Source organism: Pezoporus flaviventris, unplaced genomic scaffold, assembly GCF_033815535.1.
Source record: "Pezoporus flaviventris isolate CSIRO_AGI_PZ_B2104156 unplaced genomic scaffold, CSIRO_AGI_Pfla_v1 ptg000012l, whole genome shotgun sequence".
Classification (NCBI taxonomy): domain Eukaryota; kingdom Metazoa; phylum Chordata; class Aves; order Psittaciformes; family Psittacidae; genus Pezoporus; species Pezoporus flaviventris.
The window spans coordinates 840,746-865,603 of NW_026892560.1; the positions used below are offsets into that span (position 1 = coordinate 840,746).

Consider the following 24,858-nt stretch of genomic DNA (forward strand, 5'->3'; position numbering starts at 1 on the left):
AATAGCTCACCCCCCCACCCCCCCACGTTGAAGGGTAAAGCAGGCTACTGTGACAGCAAGAGACCTCCGAAATGCTCGCTTTTCAACCTCAGTGCAGTGACTTGTCCTTTTTAATCACACTGCACCATGAGGACAAGCGCTGGAGCCCAGGACACTCCGTCGGCACCGGTATCTTGAATGGGTCTCAGCTTCTCAAAGCCAGAGGTTTCACTTGTAGGTGCATTGGGCTGCAGCAGTCAAACCTCAGGATCACCCCAGCCAAGTCTGGTTCACCGAGGCAGAGGGATAGCATGCTCTTTGCAGCTGCAGCTTTGGGACACAGCAAGCACCATTTACTGTACAACTGGCTTTGGAGAGGTGAGGGGTTTTTGACCAAAGACTGTTTAATGCCTTCTACACTTCAAAGAAAGCCTGACACCTTTGAGCTTAGTCATTGTTATCAACCTAAGTCCCCTTTGTTAGTGAACAAGAAAGGTTGGGAAGAAAAGCTGCTTGCTCTGTTCCATAGCCAAAGCACATTCCTCTGCTAAAACAAGTGAAGTTCTCAGTGCCCAGCACCACCCTGTGGACAAAGCTCTTGTAAGGGGAATGTGCACTAAAGCCTTGCAGGCTAATCCCATCTCCTGAATAAGCAGGACTGCACTTAAGAGCCAGGTAACTCTCCTTTGCATCAGTCACAACTATTCCAATAACAGAAATATTCCACAGGCCAGCACAGATAAGGCTTCTCTGAACAGAGAAGGCTGCGTGGAAACCTCATAGCAGCCTTCCAGTATCTGAAGGGGGCCTACGGGGATGCTGGGGAGGGACTCTTCATTAGGGACTGCAGTGACAGGACAAGGGGTAACGGGTTCAAACTGAAACAGGGGAAGTTTAGATTGGATCTAAGGAGGAAATTCTTTCCTGTGAGGGTGCTGAGGCACTGGAATGGGTTGCCCAGGGACGTTGTGAATGCTCCATCCCTGGCAGTGTTCAAGGCCAGGTTGGACAAGGCCTTGGGTGAGATGGTTTAGTGTGAGGTGTCCCTACCCATGGCAGGGGGCTGGAACTGGATGATCTTAAGGTCCTTTCCAACCCTGACTGCTCTATGAAATCTTGTGTTTCCCTTTAATTCAATCGGTAAATCACGTGGACAGGGGTAACTCCAAACCTCCAAAGCCAACACCATGGATTACGGGAACCGGCAGTACCCAGCGCAGCCTCCAACAACCGGCAGCGGGCTCAACGCGGCAGCTTCCCTCCCGGGCGCACACGAGCAGTCAAACCCAGCCCGAGCCCAGCTCCGCAGCTCTCCCCAGCCGATCCCTTCCTCCTCCGAAGCCAGGCCTCGCTCCACGGGCCTGAGCTGGGATAAACGGGAGGGTAAACTGCGCGCAGCAAAGCCACCGCCGCTAAACCCGGCTTCCCCGCTGAGGGGCACCGAAAGGAGGCCCCGGCCCGGGACTCCCCGTGGCGGCTCCCGGCCGCTGCCCTCACCTCCTTCTCCGACGCCTTCTCGCCGACCCCGAGCAGCCCATACAGGTCCAGCTGCAGCAGGTCCTTACCCACCGCCATCCCGGCGCTCTCCGCCTGCTGCCGGGCCCGCCCCGCCCGCGGGGAACCGCAACCTCCACTACCACAACGGCCGCTGCAGCGGCGGCACCGCGACTACAGAGACCAGAATGCACCGCGACTACATAGACCAGGGTGCACCGCGCCCCCGCTGCCGCCGCCGCGGTGCTTGCTGGGGATGGAGTTCCGTGGCGGCGGCTGCCAGCGAGGAGGGGCGGGCGAGGGACTACAACTCCCGTGGTGCTTTGCGGAGGGCAGGCGGAGCGCGGGGCCGTCGGGGGCCGCGGCGGTGCGGGGGGAACGGGAGCTGCGAAGCGGAGCCCAGCGATGCGCTGGCCCCGGGAGGAGCGGGTGTCCCCCGGCAGCGCGTCCTGGGGGCAGGTCGCTGGTGCTGTGAGCCCCACTGCGGTCCCTTCCGAGCCATCCCGACCGGGGAAAGCGCTCATCCTTGCTGACGGATGGCTTTCAGACAGCTGGTGATGGGTGGGAGCAGTGGGAAAGGTTTGACAGAGTGTATTCCGTGACACTGATGCGCACTGTGACTCTTGGTTGGCAAGAGGCAGGAGAACAGGAGGGTGCTGCTGTCCCGGGACCTTCACGTTGACCATTCGCACCTGCCCAGCGCTCTCAGCATGGACAGCAGTGACACCACGAGGAAGTGCATGGGCACACGAGTGAACGCTGGCAGAGCTGCCACTGTAAGCGGCGAGGAGAAGCAAGACAGGCCAACCCAGTGTGGGTGATAAGCAAACTTCTCCTTTATTTGTGGCGCACTTCGCTTGTATCCGCGTGTGTTTAGCCACGCCTCGAGTCACAACAGTCTTGGTCAGTTCTACACAGCTTCCTCCACGTTCTCCTCCCACATCCGGTATCCGGTTACCTGTGAGGCCTGCCCCTTGCCTTGCTCGCACAAGGCCTCTAAGGCTCCGTGGCCTTGCTCTTGGAGCCATTCTGCAACACTCCTGCCATAGAATCATAGAGTGGTTTCGGTTGGAAAGGACCTTAAGATCATCCAGTTCCACCCCCCTGCCATGGGCAGGGACACCTCACACTAAACCATGGCACCCAAGGCTCTGGCCTTGAACACTGCCAGGGATGGAGCATTCACAACCTCCCTGGCCATGCTAGGCCCCTGCTCCTGTGGAACCTGTGCTGGGATCGGCTCCCTGGTGCATGCCGCTGCCCGGAGCTCCAGCCTGGCTGCCGCTGCTGGTTTCTCCCCCTCAAAGAGCCTGGGACGCCCCATTCCGTCCTCACTGTAATCAACATCCCAAGCCCTGCTCCGGTGCTGTATCCCCGGCCATCCTCAGGCCATCGCTGCCCATCATGGTACCACCTCCAGGACCCGCTCCGGCCCCTCGCTGCGGCCCCACTGTGACCACGGGCAGGGACTCTTCTTCTTCTGCCCTGCTCTGCTGAGCGCTCCTCCAGCGCCATCTCCCCCTGCAAACCAAAGGCCCACGGAGCTCAGCCCCTGCCCTGGAGACCCAATGGGCCCGAGGCAGCAGAGCGGGGCCGGGCAGCCCCAGGAGGTGCCTGCGCTGCCACAGCGGAGCCGGAGCCCGTCCCGGCGCACACAGCGGGCACCGGGGGCATCCCTGGGTGCTGCGGGTGCAGGGCTGGGACCGAGCCCTGCGGTACGGGCCTGGGGGAGCAGGGGGGCAGGAAAGCGGCTCCCGGCCTGGCCATGAGGGCAGCGCAGGGGCGGGGGGCAGGTGGGGAGCGGTGCCCCTGCCCCTGTCCCCAGGGATAGCGCTGGGGCCCTTCGGGGCTGCCTTGTGCCTCAGGGAGTGAGGTCATGGGTGGTACAGGGACTGGTGACATCACGGGTGGCACAGAGACTCAGGTGACATCACACGTGTCACGGGGTCTCTGGCGACATCACGGGTGACATCACAGGGACTCTGGTGACATCACGGGTGACATCACAGGTGTCACAGGGACTCTGGTGACATCACAGGTGACATCACGGGGCTCCATGGACCGCGGGGCAGGGTGGGCAATGGGGAGAGGCAGGAGGGGGAGCTGAGGCTCTGTGCTCTCGTGCTGGGGTGCTGAGACCTCCGGCTTCGTGTGACGGGAGGAGCGCGAGGGAGACTCCTCCGCAAAGCCCTTCCTCCCCAGAGCCCCGCGCAGGGCAGAGGCCGCACCATAAGGGCACCAGCAGCACTTCCCTCAGGCTGGGCAAGGAGATGAGCTCAGGACACGCTTCTGTCTCCAAAGCGGAGGAATAAACGTGAGCAGAGGGTTCAGCATCACAGGAAAGGAGCCTTGTCCTGGAGCCAAGGAGCGGGGCCTCCACTCTCTTATCCCCAAGCACATCCTGACCTCGGACTCCTGGCAAGGCCTCGGTCCTTGGCCCTGGCTGAGCCGCCTGCTGAGGCAAGATCAAGGGGTGACTGCTAACAGGGGCCAGTTTCCATGCGGTGCTTCCCAATGAAGCCGTTGGAGATGGGTCTCTTCAGTGCCTGTCCCCGCCGAGACGCGTGCTTGGGGACACGAATGTGCCGCAGGTCACAGGAAGCGAAGGAAGATGAAGGGGCTGGAGCATCTCTCCTACGAGGAAGAGCTGAGAGGGCCCCTTCCTCTCCCCCCTTCCCAGCCCACAGCCACATCCCGCTCAGAGGTCACAGAAAGCAAGTCCCGCATTCACGTTAGAACGAGGATTTATTTGGACTTATGCTGGCCCTGGGCACCGTGCTTTGAGGCAGGCGCCGGCGTCACGAGTCCTGTTGCAAAGGCGTCAGGGCAGGAACCGCCGCATGCCCGTGGAGTCCCGCACAGGTGCCATGGGCCAGAGCTGTGCCAGCTCCCGGCATTTCCCGGCAATGTGTGCGTCCAGTTTGTTGTACACCTCCTGGCTCAGCTGCAGCCTGGGCACGGGAGCAGGCACCGAAGCAGGAGGCTGGCTCGTGTCCGCAGGGCTGGCCTCCCATCTGCACTGGGGAATGGGGAGGTCCGTCTGGAGGCCGACATCTGTCTTCTGCGGGACCGAAGACGATGCTGGTCCTTTTGCCGCTTCTTCTGCCTTGTGGTCTGGCTCGGGAAGGGCTGGCTGGGCTGAGGATGAGCCAAGACGCCACGGGAACGGCTCCCGCTGCAGCAGCTGCCCATGCGGCTGAAGGAGGCTCTCACTGATGCCGGTCCCTGGCGCTGGTGCTGCGCTGGAGAAGCAGACGGCCCCACCCGCGGCCTTCGAGTTGTGCCGGCTGGGCAGCTCCTGCCCTCCCTCCATGGGCTGCCCCATGGCTCTGGCCTGAGCCAGGGCCCGGGCTCCCCGTGTGCGGTGTTTCCTGGCCACGTGAATCTTCAGTGCTGACCGGGCCCCCCCGGCACGCAAGGACTCCGGGGAGGAGGCAGATCCCAGCCGCACGGGGGTCCCTGCGTCCCGGCTCTCGCAGGCGTCCGTCAGGCTCCCAGGGCTGCCGAGGCTCGTGGAGGAGCTGCGGCTGCGGCAGGAGAGGCAGCCCCGCTTCCGCAGCGCCCGCAGGTCCCCCCCTGCTCCCTGCCGGGTCCCGTGGTCCTGTGCAGGCACTGAGCCCATCCCCAGCGGCGGTGACAGCATCACTTGCTGCAGCTCCTGGGCAGCCCAGGGGCAGTGCAGGCAGTTGAGGCACATCCCACACTTGCCACGGGCGAAAGAGGGAGGGGGGCCTGAGCCGTGGGGCTGGGGACAGCAGGGCCTCAAGGGGCTGCCCCAAGGGGCCCCGCTCTGCCCTCTCCCGCCGTGGGGACAGGCCCAGCTATCCCCTGCGGCACACGGAGGACCCACGGGGCTCTTTGGGCTCTCCAGTGCTGCCGCTGGCTGCCACCACGCGCAGCATCGCCAGCTCCATTTGTCACCCTGTGGGAACAGAGCAGAGCACAGAGACCTGCTGGGGAGGACCTCATCAGCACCCACCCCGAGGGACCCCTGGCTCTGAGCAGCCCCTACCTTTGGCCGCCGGGTGGTGGTGAACAGGATGGTCCCCACAGCCACGATCAGGATGCTGAGGCCGAGGATGCAGCTGGAGTCAGTCGTCGTGCAGGGCCCGACAGGGGCGCACTGCGGGGCGCAGCAGGGTGCTTGCATGACGGGGACGCTGCTTCCCTGCTCCCAGTTCCTGCCTGCCTGTTCCGCACGGATCAGGCACCGTCCTGCCCTGGGAAGAGCAAAGGTTTGACCAGGAGCGTCACGTACAGGGGAAAGAGCTGCAACGGAATTTGCTTTCACTTCTGGACAAACCCTGACGTGCTGGGGTGTTGGACACGGGGATTGCTGCAAGCCCCTCCCAATGGAGCTGCTCTACAGCTCTGGGGCTCTCCCTTTTCTCCTCCTCTCCCCCTTCTCTTCCTCTTTCCCCTTCCCCATCAGTCCGGCCATAAGGAGACCAGAGGAAACCTGGGCAAGGTTTCGCGCCCCTGTGCAGCCTCCCAGCCTTTACTCACAGGGAGCAGCTCCAGTCGGCGCCGTCGGCATCCTGGCTCTGTGCCACGGGTCCGATCCGCTCCCTCTGCCAAGTCCGCATCTCTCCCCGAGGTGCCCGGCTCAGGACGCTCGGCCAAATGAGCCTTCACCCCTGGAGCCTGCGTCTGCTTTTGTGCCCAGAGCCCGGTGATGTCACCGGGGTCACTGTGACGCTTCTGACATCGCCCCTTGGGAGCCGCGCTCGGCAGCGCCGGGGGCCCCAGCGCTGTCCCCGTGCATGGGGACAGCGGCTGCGGGGGGACGAAGGAGCCCGGCCCCTGCGCTGCCCTCGCGGCCAGGCCGGGAGCCGCTTTGCTGCCGGAGAGGTCAGTCCCGGCAGCGGGAGCGCTCGGAGATGCCCCCGGTGCCGCTCGCCTGCCCCGGGACGGGCCCTGGCTCGCCCCCGGCAGCGCGGGCACCTCCTGGGGCTTCCCTGCCTCGGGCCGGTGGTGCCCGCAGGGCAGGGCTGAGCTCCGCATGGCTTTGGGTTGCAGGGACCTGGCGGACGGGGAGCGCTTGGGCAGGGGCAGCTCTGCCCTGCCAACAGCAGGCGGGGGGCCCGGGCGGCGCCGATGGAGGCGTCTGAGGAGCCGAGGGGCCAGGAACCCCCCAACGACGGAGTCTGCCTGGGCTCCTGCAGGCACTGCTTCTGCTTGCCCTGCATCCAGGAGTGCGCCCGCAGGAGAGCCGTGTGCCCGAGGTGCCAGGGCTCCGTTAACCACATCTTCCCCATGCGGGACGGCCGCATCCATGAGGGCCATGAGGAGGGCAGGGGCCATGAGGCGGTTCCGGAGCAGGGCCTTGAGCACTGACCACAACGCGGGCCGTGCTCTGCCCCCCGAGCGCGCCGTCCTGGGCGAGTCGAAGAGGAGAAGCCGGCGGCAGCCTGGGGCGAGGCACAGGCTCCGCAGGCGCAGGAGCCAAGCCCGGTGGCAGAGGAGGAGGGACCGGTACGAGCAGCAGGCTCCGCACCCCTCGCTCGACGCCCCGGTCCCCCCCGGGAGAGGAGAGCGCCGGCAGCGGAGAGGCCCCTCCAGGAACCGGAGGCGGTCCCGACAGAGCCAGCGCAGCCGTGCCCGGCGCGGGACCGTGTGAGCCCAGCAGCGGCTGCTGGAGCCGGCTGCATCCCGCCGGGATTCGGTGATGTCCAAGGATGGAGCCTCCGCGTCCCCTTGGAAGAGCCCGTTCCAGAGCTTGACTTCTCTCCAAATAAATTCCCTATCACAGTTGGCAGGAGATTCCTGTAGTCAGGCGGTGCCTTCTCATACGTCTCAGAAGCCGTCATAGGTTCGTTGACATTTCCAGGCATGCCTTGAGTTGCCTCATCAAGCCTCATCATCCTCCCCTGGGTGATTCCCCTGGCCCCATCCTGTGCCTCCATTGACCAGACAAGGAGCTGAGGGGCTTCCCACATCCCAGCCTTCGCTCTGCACCTCTCAGGCCTTCCACCGCTGGATCACGCTATTCCTCTCCTGCTTTCACTCCAGTTTGCAGGGGAAAACGGCTTGGGAGGACCTGGTACACCTTGAATTGCATTTTTCAGCAGCCACAGCTTGGTAGAGCAGCGTTTCCACACCAATCCAAGGTGCTGATGCAGTTCATCACTGGGGCTAGTTGTGCCCAAGCCCAGCAGCACAATCTTGCTCTCCACTTCAGGCCCAGCTACCACCTGCTCCTGCCCTCAAACACCAGCCTTTGAACTCACCCCATTAACGTACATGTTCATGTCCCAGAAATCCATAACTTGGGCTATCAGAGAGGCTCGTCATCTCCCTAAATGTCCACTCAGCCCGTGGGATGTCTGGATTGCCTATGGAATGGTCTCTGCTGGGGGGAAGAAGGCCGGTCACGCTGGATCTGTTTTGCACTGCAGGAAATAATTGAGAGGAAAAAGAACCACCACCATCATCTTCAGATGATGAAGAGCCCTCTTTGGGGCCCCCAGGAGTTCAGTGCTGAGCACCAGAGGTTGTATTCCAAGGTGGATGACGATCCTGTCTGGCCAAGTTTACTTTTGTTCCACAGAAACCTGCTGCCAATAGACCTGGAATTCACCCAGTTTTCCTGGTTATCCTCAAAGTCAGGCTCTTGCTACCACAGGCTGCGCTGGGGGACCGTACACCCAGCATCAGCTGAGAGAAGCAGGTAGTGCTTAGCACACGTGATGTCCAGGAACCTGAAGAGAGCTCTCACAGTCAGTTCTCTCTGCGTATGCTTTGTGTTTGAAGACAAAAAGCATCCCCTCGGGTATAAGCTGATGTTCCTTTACCTCCTGCTCTGGGAAATCCACTCTCTGGCCAAGGCAGCATCTTTGAGCGTGGTGCCAGGGAACTGGAAATGCCGGATGTGCCCGCCTGAGCTCACACACAGACATGGCACCGGGCAAGCCCTGCAAGCACAGAGGTCACCACTGCTCGTGAGCGTGTCTTTGTGCCAAAGCTGCATCTCCTCTCTTAGAGCAACAGCAAGTAAGGAAAGACTCAAAGGACTTCTGCTAAGATAATACTGGTAACAAAGGTTCTTGGAACAGTGCAAACAGGCTGGAAGAGCGAGCACGCGTGGGCAGCGTGGCTCTGAGAGAGGCCCCAGAGCTGCAGCAGGCTGCAGTTAGGAGGTCTTCACAAAGACCGGCACCTCTGCAAGGCCAGCAGAGTAGTTCCTGAGGATGGTGCCTCCGTCGAACACACGGGCAGTGGTGGTGTCCATCCAGAGGTGCCCCTCTCCGGGCAGGTAGATGTCCCTCCACGTCTGCCCTTTCTCTGTTACAGGGGCAACCAGGACCTGCAGGGAACAAAGGAAAGAGAAACGTAGCCCTTGGAGGATTAGCCAGGACGTGCACCAAGCAAAGCGCGAGGCTGAAGGGACAAACAACCCCAGAGGAGGTCAGGGGGCCTGGCTCTTAACTGCAGATGAGTGTCCATGCATGCCACAGCAGAGGTAAGCACAAAGCTCCCTGAGCTGTGCTGAGCAAAGGCCAGAGAACCACACAATGGTTTGGGTTGGAAGGGGCCTTCAAAGCTCATCTAGTCCAACCCCTGCAGTGAGCAGGGACACCATGAACGAGGTCGGGGTGCCCAGAGGCACATGCAGGTGGGTTCAGGCTCCCACAGAGCAGCTTCTGAGAAGGTTTTCTGGGATTGCAGCAGGCACTGGTGGCACCGAGTCAGGGCGAGAGACATCCCCAAGCCATCTGTGGCAGAGCTGGGAATTTCCCTTTCCTGCCGTGCTTGGGAGGATTTCATTCAGGCCGACTCTTTGAGACAACTTAGTCAGTGAAGCCAAACAGAATCTGGCTGGAAACCAAGCAGAAACTCGTATTTCAGGTAGATATGAGCATGTCCCACCTGAATAGGAAAGAGACTGGAAAAAGGTAGGGAAAGAGCTTTAGCTCCAGGCTGCTCAAAAGGACTTCGAAAGCCCCCTGTTTGGGGCTGCTCTGCAGGCAACTTAACGCTCTCTTCCCACCTTTCCTCTCCTGCATCTAGGAGAAGGATTTGTTTCCAGCTCTCAGACTAATTGAGTGTTGCAGGTTAGAGGTGAGGTAGGATTAAACCCTAGGAAAAGGCGATGCTCAAAGCACACAATGGGATCGACACCATCCCAAGCAATGGATGCACATTTATCATTCTGTGGACTCAAGGCTCCGTCGGGAGACTCAAAGGACTTAGCTTCCCAGCACCCTCAAATGGTCATCAAAATCCCAGCCAGTGGCCTTGGCATAGGGATGATTCCATTTAATAAGTATGTAAAAGTAAAAGCATGAAGAAATTGCTCTTGGGTCACAAATCAGTGAGCCCCGTTCGGAACAGAGGCATAAGGAGAGGTGTGCTCTGCTCTGCTCTCTCCCTCCCAGTGGCTTAGTCTAAGTAATGCAGTCCCAAAGGACTTTAGGGATCCTTTCTCCCCTCGCTTGATGGGAAAACCAGTTTCCAGCATCCTGAGACTATTCCTGATAAATCACTTCAGAAACTGAAAGAGGCTTTGCAGGAAGAGCAGAGCTCAGGTTCAGTTCAGATCCGATTGAACACTGAGGCTTTGATTTGTGTTTGTGCGCAGCTGGATTCTAAATCAGAGAATGGTTTGGGTTGGAAGGGAACTTAAAGTTCATCTAATCCCAGCCCCCTGCCACATGATGATGAATAAAGAGGCGATAAGGAAAAGATTGAAAGTCTAGAAAGGGCATTAAAGGAGGGGGGAAAAAAGGCTAAATAGTGAAAAGTGGATATGAAATTCAGGGATCAATCCCCCTCTTAAGCCCTCTTTTTTGGAGGTCTTGGTCAACAGCAAAGAGCAAGTGCCAGGGATTCACCCCTGCACCCCTTAGTGATGCTTCTTGAGCCGCACAGCAGTGTCATCCCAGGGACAAGTCCTGGCGTTTGCAACATTTGGGGGGACACTTTTGGACTCTCCCGGCCTTCATAAATGTATTTGGCAGCCACACTTGGCTTTCCCACCTCCTGCAGCATCCCTTTCGCCAGGCAGATGGCACTGACAAGCAGCCACGAACCGCCGCACGACACAAACCAGCAGAGCTTGGCTCTTTGCTGTTGTATTTCAACATGCTTCGCTGGAAGGATTCAGCGGGGTCTGCTCCAATTCCCTTCCCAGTAGTGAAGTTTGCTCATGAGTAATGCTGGAATGTGGCTGGGCCGTGTTAAATCCAGCTTCAAGACCTCAAGGATCAAAACCACCCTGCCCACTGCAGTCCACCACTGCATCCAAAGCCGCCTGCAGACACCCAAAGGCATTGCTGTTTGTCTGCTCAAGGGGAGATGATGCTTCTTTCCCATCGTAGTTAGCAAAACTCTGACCTAAAACCTGCTTATGGAGCATTCTGGCACGTTTAACAGCTATAGTGCCCGGCCTGATTCAGGCTGAACGTGCCAAGAGATCTGGAAGTGATGGATGCACAAATCACAGCCTGGCAATCAGCTTTCAGAGCAGGGCTGTCCCAGCCCAGGGTAACCCCCAAAACACCTCAGGTGCGACTCAGAAGCAGGAAGGCGTCAGGAATAGCATCCCAGCCTGGATTGTGTCGGAAGGGGCCTTAAAGCTCATCCACTTCCAACCCCCTGGCTCGTGCAGGACCACCAGAGCTGCGCTCATCAGCGCTTGCAGCAGCTGCTTACACTGAGCGATGATGCTCAGAGGGTTTATCCTGGTGTCCTGCGCTTAGTCCTGCCTCAGACTGTACCGGGACAGAACCACACTGGGCATTTCCCAGTAGTTCAGAGCTGATGATGCTCCACATCGCACCAAAGCTGCTTTTGGAGCGTGTTTCTGTTCTTGCAGCTTGGAATCAACCCATCCCCGCCTGCACTCCCCACACACAGGCTCAGGCTCTCTTGGAAAATGAGAGCAATAACGATTAAAACCTGAAGCCAGGGGAGCTTCTTGCCAGCCTCACCTCCTGCTCTATCACAACTGCCCAGCCCTGACACCACACAGAGCACACACCACATTTTACCCTGCTTCAGCAGTGTTCAGCCAAGCCAAAGCTTTGCACCTCACAAGGGAGAGAAGCCTGAAGCTGCTCTCACCCTTTATTGTCTTTCCTCCCGGAGCCTGCAGTGTTGACCGGGGAATGTCAGCTAACACGGAGCACACTGCTGCCCTGCCTGCCTGGACTGCATCCATCAGGAGATCCTAGGGGAAGGGACTAAGTTTAAGCTTGCTCGGTTCAAATACCCCCATTAGTGCCCAAACAGCCCCGGCACAGGGGCAAGGCCTCAGCTCCCTGTGAATCTGCACTCACACAGTGCTGCTCTCCAATTCCTTTGTGCCAAGGGTTTGTGTTCTGAAAGCTTCCCAACAGAGGTGGGACTTGATGGTTTTGAAGGTCTTTTCCAACCTGGGTGATCCCATGATTCTATCCGAGCTCTCTGTAAAGGCCTTTCTGCTCCTTCTTAAGAAGCCGGTCTCCTGCAGGGAAATTTCCCGTAATAATAATAAAATCTATAAATGAATTCACATATTTTATGGCCAGAAACTCATATGTGGCAGTCAGGTATTGCAGCATCTGTTGGAGGCTGCAGGCAGAGCCTCGAGAGGTACCTCTGCAGCACACGCTGAAACAAGGAACAAACACCTACTGAGCTTTGCTTTGGGATTGAGAATGCTTGCTTTATGGAGGTGATAGCCCCATGATTAGCAGCATCCCTGTGTAAAGACAGCCCAATGAGTCGCTGCAAAATTAATTCAATAGTATGAACTGGGGATTATGCTTTTAATGGACTAAAAAACCCGGGTAGGAGCTGCCAAAGTCTTGAGCTGTTGGGATCCTACACCCAGGCAAAGCAGGAGGGACAAAGATCAAGTGATGCCATTGCCCAAACTGGAGGCTCCTTACAACCATGGCAGGATGAGGCACAGTTTCCTTTAAGGAAAGTCTTTCCCAAAGTTGCTTTTCCAAGAGCTTTTTGGTTTGAAGCAGCACAGACCACATCAACTCTCAGGCCATCTAAAGGAGCAGCAGTGGGATGGACACATCTGCAGGGACAGACTCCCGCTACATGACCAGAGTGTGAGCACACCAGGCTTGCAGGGAGCATTTACAGCATGAAACAATCGTGCTGTAGCATCAAGTAATGGGACCAACAGCCTGAAAAGAGGGGGGAAAGAACTGCTGACAATGAGGGGGTGTCTTCCAGCAGAAAGGCCTGACGAATGCCCTGATATTAAAAGCCGAAAGGAAAGAAGCCTTCTCAACAACTCAATATGAATAAATTGCAAAGCTGAAGGAGCCACAGGGTCCCACCAGCCCTATGGTTCCCCACCACCCCTACCCCAGTGCTGTACTCAGGCAGGATGCAAAGAGGTGGATGGGCGAGGGCAGGGGGTACCTTGTTTACCCTGGGAGAGCATTCAGCCCCACATTCCCTACCTCATCTCCAATGAGGAACTCATCCTCGATGGTGAAAGCGGCTGGATCCGTGGGGCTGAGCCACCAGGCCGGCCGGAAGATGGGATACCCCGAGCTGAGCCATTCCGAGCTGTATTTGATGAGCAGCGGCACAACGAAGTCCCGGTGCCTCTGGATGCAGCGGCGGGTGAGGTTCAGGACCTGCAGCATGGGGGAGAAAAGAGAAACCTGTGACCAGCTTAACCCAATACAGGGCAAAGCAAGAATCTGTTGCGTTCCGGTGTCCTCAGCAGAAGAAGGACACAGAGCTGTTGGAGCAAGTCCAGAGGAGGCCATGAGGATGCTGGAGCAGTTCTTATATGGAGCCAGGCTGAGAACACTGGGGCTGTTCAGCCTGGAGAAGAGAAGCTGCGTGGAGACCTCAGAGCAGCTTCCAGTGTGTGAAGGGGGCTGCAAGGATGCTGAGGAAGGAGGGACTCTTCATCAGGGGCTGGAGCAATAGGACAAGGGGTGATGGGCTCAGACTGAAACCAGAGATTTAGGCTAGATATAAAGGAAGACACAGGGTGCCCAGAGAAGCTGTGGCTGCCCCATCCTTGGCAGTGCTCAAGGCCAGGTTGGACACAGGGGCTTGGAGCAAGCTACTCCAGTGGAAGGGGTCCCTGCCTGTGGCAGGGGTTGGAGCTGGAGGAGCTCTCAGGTCCCTTCCAACTCAAACCCACCTGGGATTCTGCTCTGAGTAGTTTATACCAAGTAACACAGGTTTCTGCATGCCCGGCACCGCACTGGGCTGGAGCTCCAGGCAGCGAGGAAATCCATGGCCTTGGACAAGCCTTGGAACATCAGGGATTTAAGCAATGTCCTTGAGGACACCAAAACCTCCGTGGCTTGGCAAAAGCCTGGAGCAGACATTCAGCATCCCAATGGGGTTTCATCCTCTCGAGCCAGGCTGTTATCACAGCCCCACGCTGCTGGGTTTGGGGTCAAAGCACAGCCTGAGCCCTGCCGCAGCGTTCAGCTCGCTTGGAGATGCCATAAAGCCCTGAAATGAACCCAGACGAGAGCCCCGCCAGCCCTGGCTTCCCCTTGGAGAGATCCCTGAGGATTCAATGCCCCAAACCGGGCTCTTGTGGTGAGCAAACAGCAGCCGCAGCGGCACCTCCCACTGCTGGCGCCCAGGGCTTTCATTAGGGTGCTGGAAAGGAGGTGTTCCTGCCCATGGCAGGGGTTGGAGCTGGAGGAGCTTTAAGGCCCCGTCCACCCCAAACCAGGCTGGGGTTCAATGAAAATGCCTCCAGCTGTTTGAAAAGACCTTGAATGGCAATCTGTGCTCTTCACTCTGCTGCAGGGACTCGGTCTTTGGTCAAGCTGTGCTTAAACCACCCCCGCAGCAAAGGGAGGGACACACACACACACACACGCTGATCGGTGTCATTTCTATGGGCACCATGGGCACTGCCCCCGTGGCTGCACAGAGCCGTGAAGTATAAACCCACAAAAACATGGATTTCACAGCGACACCACTGCTGAGAACACGCAGCGAGGCGGCTGAGCAGGACTCTGGGCAGCAGGAGCGGGACAGTGAGTTGGAGCCTCAGCTTTCCGCAGTGTAAGGACATTAATGGCTTGGGGGGTGCTTGGCACACCAGCGACACCGCATCCCCCCTGTGGGGCACGGGCTACGTACCCCGGCCTCGCAGCAGAGCCAGGGTGGGGTGCTGAAGGCCATCACGGGGAGAAACGTCACGATCTGCAGCCACCTCACGTAGAGCTCCGTGTCCCCCGGGCTGTCGCCGGCCAGGCTCCCTCCTGCGGGCACAAAGGACTCAGGGAAGGCACTCAGGGGCATCCCAGTCAATGGGTTCTCCACGTGGGCAGGACATTTTACCCACTGCGAGAGGAGCCGAGTTCTCCCCATCCATGGATGCCTTCCTTGAGCATCATCAGCAAACACCAGGCATCCCTGCCAAGGTCAGGTTGGACACAGGGGCTTGGAGCAAGCTGCTCCAGTGGAAGGGGTCCCTGCCCCTGGCAGGGGCTGGAGCTGGATGGGCTTTAAGGTCCCTTCAACCCAAACCACTCTGACTCTATGATCTTTGGTCGTTTTAGGACCAGATGTCTCCAGAGTTTCTACATTTAATCAGAACCTATAAAAAGGGATTTCTTTCCTGCAGAGAAAAGCATTGGGGAAGTGCTGGGTTTTCCTTCCACAATGATGTGCAAAGACAGCATCACGGGAGAGTACTCCTGTGCTTTAGCCCCCTTCACTTCCACAGTGCACAGCAGTGGGGAATCAGAGTGGTGTTGTCAGAAATACGCAGTGGAAGGGGATTGCAGATGCCCTCTGAAACACCATGGAGGGGCTTGGGAAGGACAGGAGAGGGTGGGAAGGGACAGGGAAAGGGAGGTGAAGCCTTTGGAGCCGGAGCATCCTCGCTCCGAAAATCTGGCTCAGCTTGTATAGAAATGCCACACAGAACTGAGCCAAGGGCTCAGCCAAACCACCACAGAGCCCCAGCCCCTCCACAGGCTCCTCGCATCCCGAGCAGCCCCTGGTGCTGCCGAGCTCCCGGGCTGAGGTGACGCAGCCCCGTGGACCGCACACCAGCGGGTTCAGCATCCCTGTGCTGTGATTGCCCAGGCCTTGTTTCCTAAGGAAAACTGCCTAAAAATAGGGCCCCATTGAAGGATTGCTCCCTGACCCCTGAGCAGGGCTCTCTGCAGCTCTGCCCTCTGGCTCAGACACTTCACGTGCAGCCTCCATGTGTTCTTGGCACATTTTGAAGACACACAACGCAGTCACCTCCAAGAGGAGGGGGAAACCGAGCTGCTTGGCTCCCATTAAAGGGTCCTTTCTGGCCTTTTACAACGTTTTGGTTGAAGCATTCCTCGAGCATCGCGCTCTGGAGCACGAACACAGCCTTGGAGCGCGGCTGCATCTGCTCCCCAGCCAGCGGCCTGCTCACATTTACTGCCTGTTGGCCTTGGTTTGCAATCCCTCAGTCGATTCCCTGGTAACATTCACCCCAATCCAGCCGGAAAACGGGGTACGGAGAGCAAAGTGCTTCACGCCTCGGTGCGGCACACCTGAGCCACGGGGTGCAAGCTACCTCCTGCATCCCTCGCACCTCGCCTCCCGCAGAGATGCTGACCTACGTACCTACTGCATCGGGGATGAAGAAGTTGTAGCCCAAGAGGCTGTAGTGCAGCACAGAGGGAATAATCCCCTTCAGCCCAGCATGGCTCCAGTCCGAGCGCAGGGGGCTCATCTGGATGAAGAGAGGTAGGTGACTGGATCTGGGGGGACCAAGCACAGAGGTGGTGGTTAGAGAGGGCCCACAGGAGATGAGGGTTCCTTCAGCCACTTGGCATCTCTGCTGGAGGGAAACCACTGCCACCCCAGTGCTCTTCTTTCCTGACCAAGAGCATTTCTATGCCTTGGGTTCACCTGGAGGGGAGGAGAGGCTCATGTCAGCAAGCAGCCCAGTGAAGGAGACTGTTTCTGGTGGCCAAAAAGGGTCAAACGTGGACCTTCACAATGAGCTTTAGCCTGAGAAATGGTCTGGAGCTGATCTAACCAAAGGGGGGCTTTGGTCCAAGACTTCTCGTTCCTGGAGTTTGGTTTCCTCCTTGTGCCCCCTCTAACTTAGAATCATGGAATAGTTTGGGTTGGAAAGGACCTTAAGATCATCCAGTTCCAGCCCCCTGCCATGGCCAGGGACACCTCACACTAAACCATGGCACCCAAGGCTCTGTCCAACCTGGCCTTGAACACTGCCGGGGATGGAGCATTCACAACCTCCCTGGGCAACCCATTCCAGTGCCTCAGCACCCTCACAGGAAAGAATTTCCTCCTTAGATCCAATCTAAACTTCCCCTGTTTCAGTTTGAACCCGTTACCCCTTGTCCTGTCACTGCAGTCCCTAATGAAGAGTCCCTCCCCAGCATCCCTGTAGCCCCCCTTCAGATACACGCTGGCTCCCCAGAGATCTCCAGGGACACTTTCATCTTCGGAGGAGTTAAGGCTGATGTGGTTTATAGAACACTTCTGCTATGGAAGCTGCCCCCCGGGAAAGACAGGATCCTGGATGGAGCAAAGATTGTCAGGAAAGGGGCCGTTCCCACCACTGTGGTTTGGCAGGTGGCTGACTAAGAGCCTGTCACCGCCTCAGCATGCGAAACGCCGCTTGTTCTTTGAAAAGGAATGATCTGAAGTTGTCCTCTCATGCAATTTACCATCAATGCCTCATCCCCAACAGGAAATAAGCCACCTTGCAAACAGCCCGATAGCCTTTTGCATCTGCGTGGCATAACCATAGCGGGTAAAAAGACAAGTAATGCTTCTCAGTGCCTCTAACCAAAGGGTCTCGAGGGGTGTTACAAATGCTTGTTAATAGATTAACCCTGTTATGTGCTACACAAGCATGGGAAGTCAGAGAACTGCAGTTGTTTGACACCAAAGCAATTCCAATGCAGGGATTTGGCCAAGACTGCAGGGTTCACCCCCTCCCTTCTGCAGGATTGGCAGCAGCCTGGAGCTTGAATGGCCGTAGGTGACAAGATGCATCTTTATTGCATCAGGTATCAATGCAGTTAAACATTTTTATCCTCTAAGACATTAAAAACAATGTTAATGTGCTCCAAAAGAGAGAGAAAGAGAGCTAGAAGAGCAACCCCTTCCTATCACGTAGATGCCCTCAGTGATGTGAGTTAGTGGTGGTCTTGGCAGCCCTGAGGTAATGGTTGAACTTGATGGTCTTCAACGTATTTTGCAACCTGGTTGATTCCACAATTCTACCCATTACCCTAGCTCACCTCCACACTGCTTCCCTGGGTGCTGAGCACCCCAAGGGCACATGCAAAGCATCCCCTCCAGCATCTCCCAAGCAGTTCCCACATCCATCGGCTCCAGGGAAGCATCATCTCGGTGGTACCCACCTGGCACCGGCACTGATGACAGTGGCGTTTCCCAGTGTTGCCAGTGCCTCTGCCAACAGCCCGGTGTACCGGTCTCCCTCCAGCTCGGCGGGAGGGGGCACAGCTTGCTCCAGGAAGGCATTGCCCTCAGCACCCTCGAACACCAGGTACGCAGCACCCAGTGCGTGCCGCAGGCGCCGGGCACGTGCCAGGTACCAGCTCAGTGCCGCCTCGCTGGTGACGTTGAGGCGGACACAAAGCTGCCCCTTCCATGTGGTCAGCAGCGGGATCTGCAGGGGACAAGGAAGAGTCCTGCCAGAGCCAGAGAACACCCTGCAAGCCCGGGCTGCAAGGCTGCTGTGTCCCCATCCCACCCCACACCGTCACAGGGCCACGCATGAAAGAGTAAACCCTTTGTCAACCAACCCAAAACCACCCGGGAGTTGATGGAAAAGAGGCAGATCATTAGAATGACTGCGAAAACCAGGGGGAATTGGGATGTTCTGAGCACCAGCAACTTCCAGAAATATCTTTTGGAAGTGGGAATTTGAAAGCTGCTTCCTTAAGAAAGAGAGAAGTGGCTCCCCCGGGCATCGCTCTGCAGTGCCGGGCTGGTCCCCAGCGCAGGAGGATCAGGTTGTCGCCCTAGTGAGGGTGTTCATTCAGGTTTAAAGCAGGCTCGGGTTGAGGAGGGTCTCGTACCGGGCTGCCCCCGACGTGGGGCTGCAGGCTCAGCCAGTAGGTCCCTGCGTGTCCGTCCCGCAGCGTGCGCAGGAACAGCGGGGAGGAGATGCTGGTGTACGGGGACAGTGTCACAGCGAGCTGCAGCGGGGCCAGCGCAGAAGGGTCCCAGGCACGGCTCGGGTCCTGCCTCTTCCTCCGCTCTGAGGGTGCATGGTCCTGCTGGGAGGGACAGGCAGTAGAAGGGGTTTTGTCAGAGTGCAAAGCCACCAAGCAGCAGCTGTCCGTGTGAGAGCTCAGCCCCCAGCCCACAGAATGGGTGCGCTGGCATTTTACACACAGGGATCAGAGTCCGGCCCTGGGGCAACAGCACAAGAGGGACGTGGAGCTGTTGGAGCGAGGCCAGAGGAGGCCATGGAGCTGCTGCGAGGGCTGGAGCAGCTCTGCTCTGGAGCCAGGCTGAGAGAGCTGGGCTGGGGCAGCCTGGACAAGAGAAGGCTCCTGAAGGGGAAACCTGAGAGCAGCTCCAGTGCCTGAAGGGGCTGCAGGAAACCTGGAGAGGGGCTTGGGACAAGGGCCTGGAGGGACAGGCCAAGGGGAATGGCTTGAACCTGCCCGAGGGGAGACTGAGATGAGCTCTTAGGCAGAAGCTCTTCCCTGGGAGGGTGCTGAGGCGCTGGCACAGGGTGCCCAGAGAAGCTGTGGCTGCCCCATCCCTGGCAGTGCTCAAGGCCAGGTTGGACACAGGGGCTTGGAGCAAGCTGCTCTAGTGGAAGGGGTCCCTGCCCATGGCAGGAGTTGGAGCTGGAGGAGCTTTAGGGTCCCTTCCAACCCAAAGCAGTCTGTGGTTTTATGAATTTAAGATCTAACATATGTTCTGAGAGCAGGGCTCATGGCAGCGCTCCATTTGCCCCTCAGGCCCAAAGGCCGGCAGGACGGGACATACCGCAGCAGCAAGGATGGCAGTGCAGCGCTCCCCCAGGACCAGGACCCCCTCCTGAAGACGATGCCGCTTCAGCCTCCTCACCAGTGACCTCAAACCTCGTTTTATTTTGGCAGCTGAACCCTCTGGGCCAGAATACCTCCAGACTGGAGACCTGTGTGGTGGAAAGAGCTGGTGGCTGCACCCTGTGCCAGCACGAGATGCTTCACCATGAGGGTGCTGAGGCACTGGCACAGGGTGCCCAGAGAAGCTGTGGCTGCCCCATCCCTGGCAGTGCTCAAGGCCAGGTTGGACATAGGGGCTTGGAGCAAGCTGCTCCAGTGGAAGGGGTCCCTGCCCGTGGGAATGCCTTACCCCAGGAGGGCCGTATCCGGCAGCGCCCGCTCCTGCGCACCGAGCTGGGTGCCCACGTGCCGGTGCGCGGCCGCGACGTCGGTGCTGGCACAGAGGGTGTAGTGCAGGGGCTCGGCCGCTCTGCCCACCGGGGATGCCAGGCAGAAGTGCCGGCTGCTCTCCAGCGAGAGGAGCACGGGCACGTCGGGAGGCACCGTCACCGTCACGCCTTGGGGGAGAGCAGAGCGAGGCGGTGTCTCAGCGCGTGCCGGCCCGGCCTCGGTCCTCGGCACTGGTGGTCACAGGGATGGGGATGTACAGGGCAGAGCCTAACTGGTACCAGGTCCTCCTGGACTGATCCCAGCCACTCAGGCAAAGCCCTGCTCTCGGCTTTCGCTATTCCCTTTAAACCAAAACGCCTTTCGAGGGCGGGATTGACTCCGCTTCCTGCCTTGTTGTGCTGCATTCAGCTTAGGCAGCAGCTTCGGCTTCATCACTGCAGGGCAGCCACAGATCAATTGATGAATTAGGGGCAATGGCTGAGGTCTGGAGTGCTGCAGAATAATCCAAATAGCCACCCAAAAATGACAACAGCCCCTAAGCTCTCATCCAGCATCCAGAGCAGTGTCAGGGACCTGGGAGCTCAGGATGAAGCCACTCAAGTGGTGCTGGAGGAGCTGGCAATGGACACGGATCTCTGCTTAAACAGATCCTAAAAATGAAGACACACCAAGAGCAGGGACTCCCCTGGGGCGAGCTGAGCCAACCCCATCCTCTCAGGCACTGAGGTTTAGTATCGTGGCCTTTTCCATAGGGATGAGGCAATGTGGGATCCATCGTGTCCCGCTGCCAGCTGGCAATGCATTGGAAGGACAGCTTCACCTCCGAGGCATCAACCCTGCTGCTAAACCAGCTGCTTTATAGATGAGGAGAAGATGGAGAAACACAGGGATTGAAGGACCAGGAAGCTGGATGGGGAAGGAAGCAGTTACCTGTGGAGCCCAAGAAGTACCTCTCCAGAACAGGCCCGTATCCCGTGGGATTCTTGCTGAAGCCTCCACTGACAAAAGGCTGCGCCTGGCTTTGGGCTCCATTGAGCGGCCAGCGCTGGGCACGGAGGCTCACCCCTCCGTACCAGGAGATGTTGGCCATGGAGAAGCAATCCTGCAGCCAAGAGAGAGTCATCGGGGGTGAGGATGAACATGGGAATAGTTGCATTGAGAGGCAAAACCCCTGCAAGTTATCCCAGTGCTGTCAGAGCGGTCATGGGATGGGGCTTTTCCCGGGAAGGAAAATCCCATGGCCATGAGATTTAGGGGTTTCATCCAAAAAGCAGTGGGTGCTCGTGGTAGAGCACACCTGGGGTGAAGATTTTCTTCCACAAGAACAAGAGCTGTGCTTCCAGGTCCAAAACTAACGCCGACGTTCATGGAATCACAGCATGGGTTGGGATGGGAGGAACCTTAAAGCTCATCCAGTTCCGACCCTGCCATTCAGCTCTATAGCACTGCAGGGTCCCTGGGGTACCTTGTGGGCTTTCTGCTCTCTCCCAAGGCAAAGCCTCCCTCTTCCCTGTGGGCTGGTGACAAGCAGCATTTCCCTGGTATCATGGGAATATAATGGCACTAACAATGAGTGTGTTCCCTCAATAAGACTACATCGGTAGGGGTATTTGGAGCACTTCCCATAGGGCTGACAGGGCAGAGCAACAAGCCATCCCCAAGAGCTCCCGGTCCCAGTGACGTCCCTATCCTCAATCCATCTCCTTTTAGAAACCATCACTTTTCACTTCCAAGCCTCCAAAAGTGCCCTCTTTCTGCCAAAGCCGGGATCAGCAGGGCTCAGCATCCCGCATGACTTCCCATGGGGATTTGGGAATGCAGAGGCGGGGCTGGGGCGGGCAGAGAAGGACCCAGCTCGACGCAACCCATGCTCATTGACCCCAGCCTGGAGCCCCCGAGCTCATCTGTGCCCTGGGGGCAGCGGGAGGTTGAATCTCACCAAGGGGTGAGGAGAGGAGATGTGAATTATTAAAGTGGAAAGCCGGGAGGCTCGGGACAGCAGTGCCGGGTGTCAGCGGAGCAGGTTACACAGGCTGCGAAAGGGAGGGGGAAAGGGCAGCAAAGGGAGCCCAGCCCCACCGCAGCGGCTGCGTTCAGGCAACACCTCCCACAGCTCAAAACAGCAGCAACAGCTAAGGGCACAAACCGCCCCATCCCCACGGGATCCCCTCCGCTCCCTCACTGCTCCTGAGGGCACCTCGGGGCAATGGGGTTTTTCCTTCCCCTCCCTAAGGCTCGCTTTTGGCATCTGCTTTTGTTTAAGAAGAGAAGGAGCCCCGTGAATGCGTGCAGCAGCCCCGTTGTGCTGCGGTTGGAGGAGACCTCCCCGCGCTCCTCGTGCCCCCCGCCAGCATTGTGATCCGCAGTGGTGTTTATTCAGTCTCCATAAACACGGAGCTCCCACCCTGGGGTTACCAACACAGCCCTGGGAGGCAGCGGCTCCTCGGTGGTTTGGGAGCTCAGCACCAAGGCACGAGGCTTCCAGAAGGCTTTCCCCACCCAGAATCAGTCGGGTTGGAAGATGGGGAGCCCCAGCCATGGTGTGACCCACAGCCGTGGTGGGAAGTGGGGTGTTCGGGGCAGTGCCTCTGCATTTGGGCTCATTTTACCCCAAAGGCCACAGTTCCGAGCAGCACACGGGGTCACAGAATGACAGAATGGTTTGGGTTGGAAAGGGTCTTAAGATCATCCGGTTCCAACCCCCTGCCACGGGCAGGGACACCTCACACTAGACCCTGTCACCCAAGCCCGTGTCCAACTTGGCCTTGAACGCTGCCAGGGATGGGGCATTTACCACTTCCCTGGGCACCCTGTGCCAGCGCCTCAGCACCCTCACAGGGAAGAGCTCCATTATATCTCACCTGAACTTCCCCTGTTTCAGTCCGAACCCGTCACCCCCTGTCCTGTGGCTGCAGTCCCTGATGAAGGGCCCCTCTCCAGCGCCCCTGTAGCCCCCTTCAGACCCTCGGAGCTGCTCCGAGGTCTCCAGGCTCCCCGTTACCTTCAGCACGACGTCGGGGCGCAGCGGGGTCCAGCGGACGCTGTAGCACTCGGTGCTGGGGGCGGGCGGGGGCTCGAGGGACAGCCGGAGCTCCGCATCCTCCTCCCACGCGTAGCAGAACTGGGCACCGTCGTGCCAGCAGCGGTCCCGGGGCGGCGGGGGCTCGGCGGCCGGCACCCCCCCCACCGCCACCGCGGCCACCGCGCGCCCCGCCGGCAGCGCCCGCAGCAGCAGGGCCCCGCGCCGGCGCTCCCAGAGCAGCCCCCCCCGCCGGCCCCGCAGCACCCACTCCTCCGGCGGCTGCTCCAGCGCCTGCCACGAGATGATGCCGATGGTCATGGCGAAGAACACGGCCACGCCGAGGCAGCCCACGGTGCCTTTCCAGGGCTCCGTCATCTCCCTGAAGCCCAGCGTCCAGGTGGCTTCGGGCATCTGGCCGGTGCGGCGGGAGAGCGGCATGGTGCGCTCACAGGGGGATGCTCCGGCTCCTCTCGCTCTCGCCTCCTGCGGCAGCACAAGAAAGAAACCCCCTTGGAGCGCACCAAAACCTTTTTTTTTCTTGCTCCAAATGAAAGTTTAAAGAGAAACGAAGCCCCGACTCTTTTCCCTTTGCAGCAACCCCAAGGTGGACGAACTCTCCCTGCAGCCCCGCTGTGCGCTCCGCTGCGCAGCAAACCCTGCTGCTAGGCTCAGTGCCGGCTGTGGATGCAGCTCAAGCGCAAGACCCGGTGCCGGTGTCAGCTCAGCCCCTTGGCATGATCAGCAGCATCCGCTCAGCGATGCCAGAGGGGAGCTGGAGGAGAGCACGGGTGGCAGAGAGCCTGGGACAGCAGTGGAGGGGAGACACGGCAGCGCTCGAGCCTCCATGGACCTTTCGGGTTTGGTTTGCCCCTGCAGCGTGGCTTCACCTCTTGGTGTGCAAAGAGGCAGTAAATAGCTGGGGGGGGCAGGAGATGGACTGCAGGGGTGGTTGGAGAAAGAGGGGGATGCAACACCAGCCTCCTTCCATCTCATCTGATTTGGTATTTGGTGCCCCATCCCTCGCAGTGTTCAAGGCCAGGCTGGACACAGGGGCTTGGAGCAAGCTGCTCTAGGGGAAGGTGTCCCTGCCCATGCAGGGGGTTGGAGCTGGAGGAGCTTTAAGTCCCTGCCAACCCAAACCAGCCTGGGGTTCTATGCTGGACAGAGCAGGGAGAAAAGATACCCATGGGCACAACCCTCACTCAAAGGAACAGGCACCCAGTGCTCCAGCCCGGGCAGGGAACCACCACAGTGATGGCATCACAAGGTGGGTGCCTTCTGCATCCCACCCTGCTGTCCCCTCCTGCATCCCAGCTGCCCCAATTGCTGCTGCTTGCCCCAGCTCAGCTCCCCCCCCATCACACAGCCCCATCTCCCAGCGAAGGAGCGGCTTCTGCTTTACCTCAATGCAGACCAAAAGATGCTTCCGCAGCCCTCAAGTGCTCCTCGGTGGCCGAGCGCTCCTGCTCCGGCTGCTTTCCCGCTGTCAGGATCCTCTCCTCTCCCCCAGGGTAGTTTTTCCTCCTGGCCACGTCAGACACCTTCACTGAGGCAACTTGATCCAAACTGACCCAGGAGCGTTACCCAAGACGAGACCCGGTGCGTTCCCTCCCTCCCTGCGGGCAGCAGGATCCCAACCACCGGCATGGGAAACGGGCAGGACCTCAAACGTATCCTGTTCAGCAGCACGCATTTATAGGGGAACAGTTCTAAAGGGATTTCTGGCCAAGTCACTGAGGTGGCTGCAGCTGAGCCCTTCCTACACACCTGAGAACCCACACACGAGAGGCAGCACCCAGCCTCCCTGCCCTGCATTGTGTTCTGATTGTTGTTACTATTACATCTGTGGGATTCTCCCTGTTTTCCCACCCCAAATGAGATTTCCTTCCACTTTTCCATGCCCCTCACACTCGTCCCACCCCTCCTCCCCCTGCCTGGGGGTGACCAGGGAATTTTACCTGGATTTTACATGGAATGTTACAATCTGTTGCCTGCTGAATCCCAGGCTATTTCCAAGGGTTTCCCCATTCTGCAGCAGGT

The 24,858-nt window shown here is 58.7% G+C and overlaps 1 protein-coding gene across 2 annotated transcripts; it reads right to left on the reverse strand.

Moving 5' to 3' along the window:
* Positions 1-8,546: 8,546 nt before the first annotated feature.
* Positions 8,547-23,266, reverse strand: LOC133268053 (SITS-binding protein-like). 2 transcript variants are annotated; one of them, XM_061450893.1, is made up of 10 exons: positions 22,798-23,266; positions 20,727-20,898; positions 19,756-19,963; positions 19,405-19,555; positions 18,480-18,677; positions 17,799-18,067; positions 16,021-16,157; positions 14,548-14,669; positions 12,882-13,061; positions 8,547-8,779 (listed from the first exon to the last, which is right to left on the reverse strand). In XM_061450893.1, the coding sequence occupies exons 1-10, from the start codon at positions 23,254-23,256 to the stop codon at positions 8,606-8,608; spliced, it is 2,070 nt and encodes a 689-aa protein (XP_061306877.1). In that variant the 5' UTR covers positions 23,257-23,266; the 3' UTR covers positions 8,547-8,605. The 2 variants fall into 2 exon arrangements, with proteins under 2 accessions (XP_061306877.1, XP_061306876.1); XM_061450892.1 differs by having other exon boundaries at positions 18,480-18,680.
* Between the last annotated feature and the right edge of the window lie 1,592 nt (positions 23,267-24,858).

Bases quoted from the DNA above. Each gene is read 5' to 3' on its own strand.
- LOC133268053 (XM_061450892.1), bottom strand. From the start codon at position 23,256: ATGCCGCTCTCCCGCCGCACCGGCCAGATGCCCGAAGCCACCTGGACG. The intron at 16,158-17,798 runs GTGGGTACCACC...TGGTCCCCCCAG, and splicing joins GTCATCAGTGCCGGTGCCAG to ATCCAGTCACCTACCTCTCT. The intron at 13,062-14,547 runs GTACGTAGCCCG...CCCATGCTGCAG, and splicing joins GGCTCTGCTGCGAGGCCGGG to GTCCTGAACCTCACCCGCCG.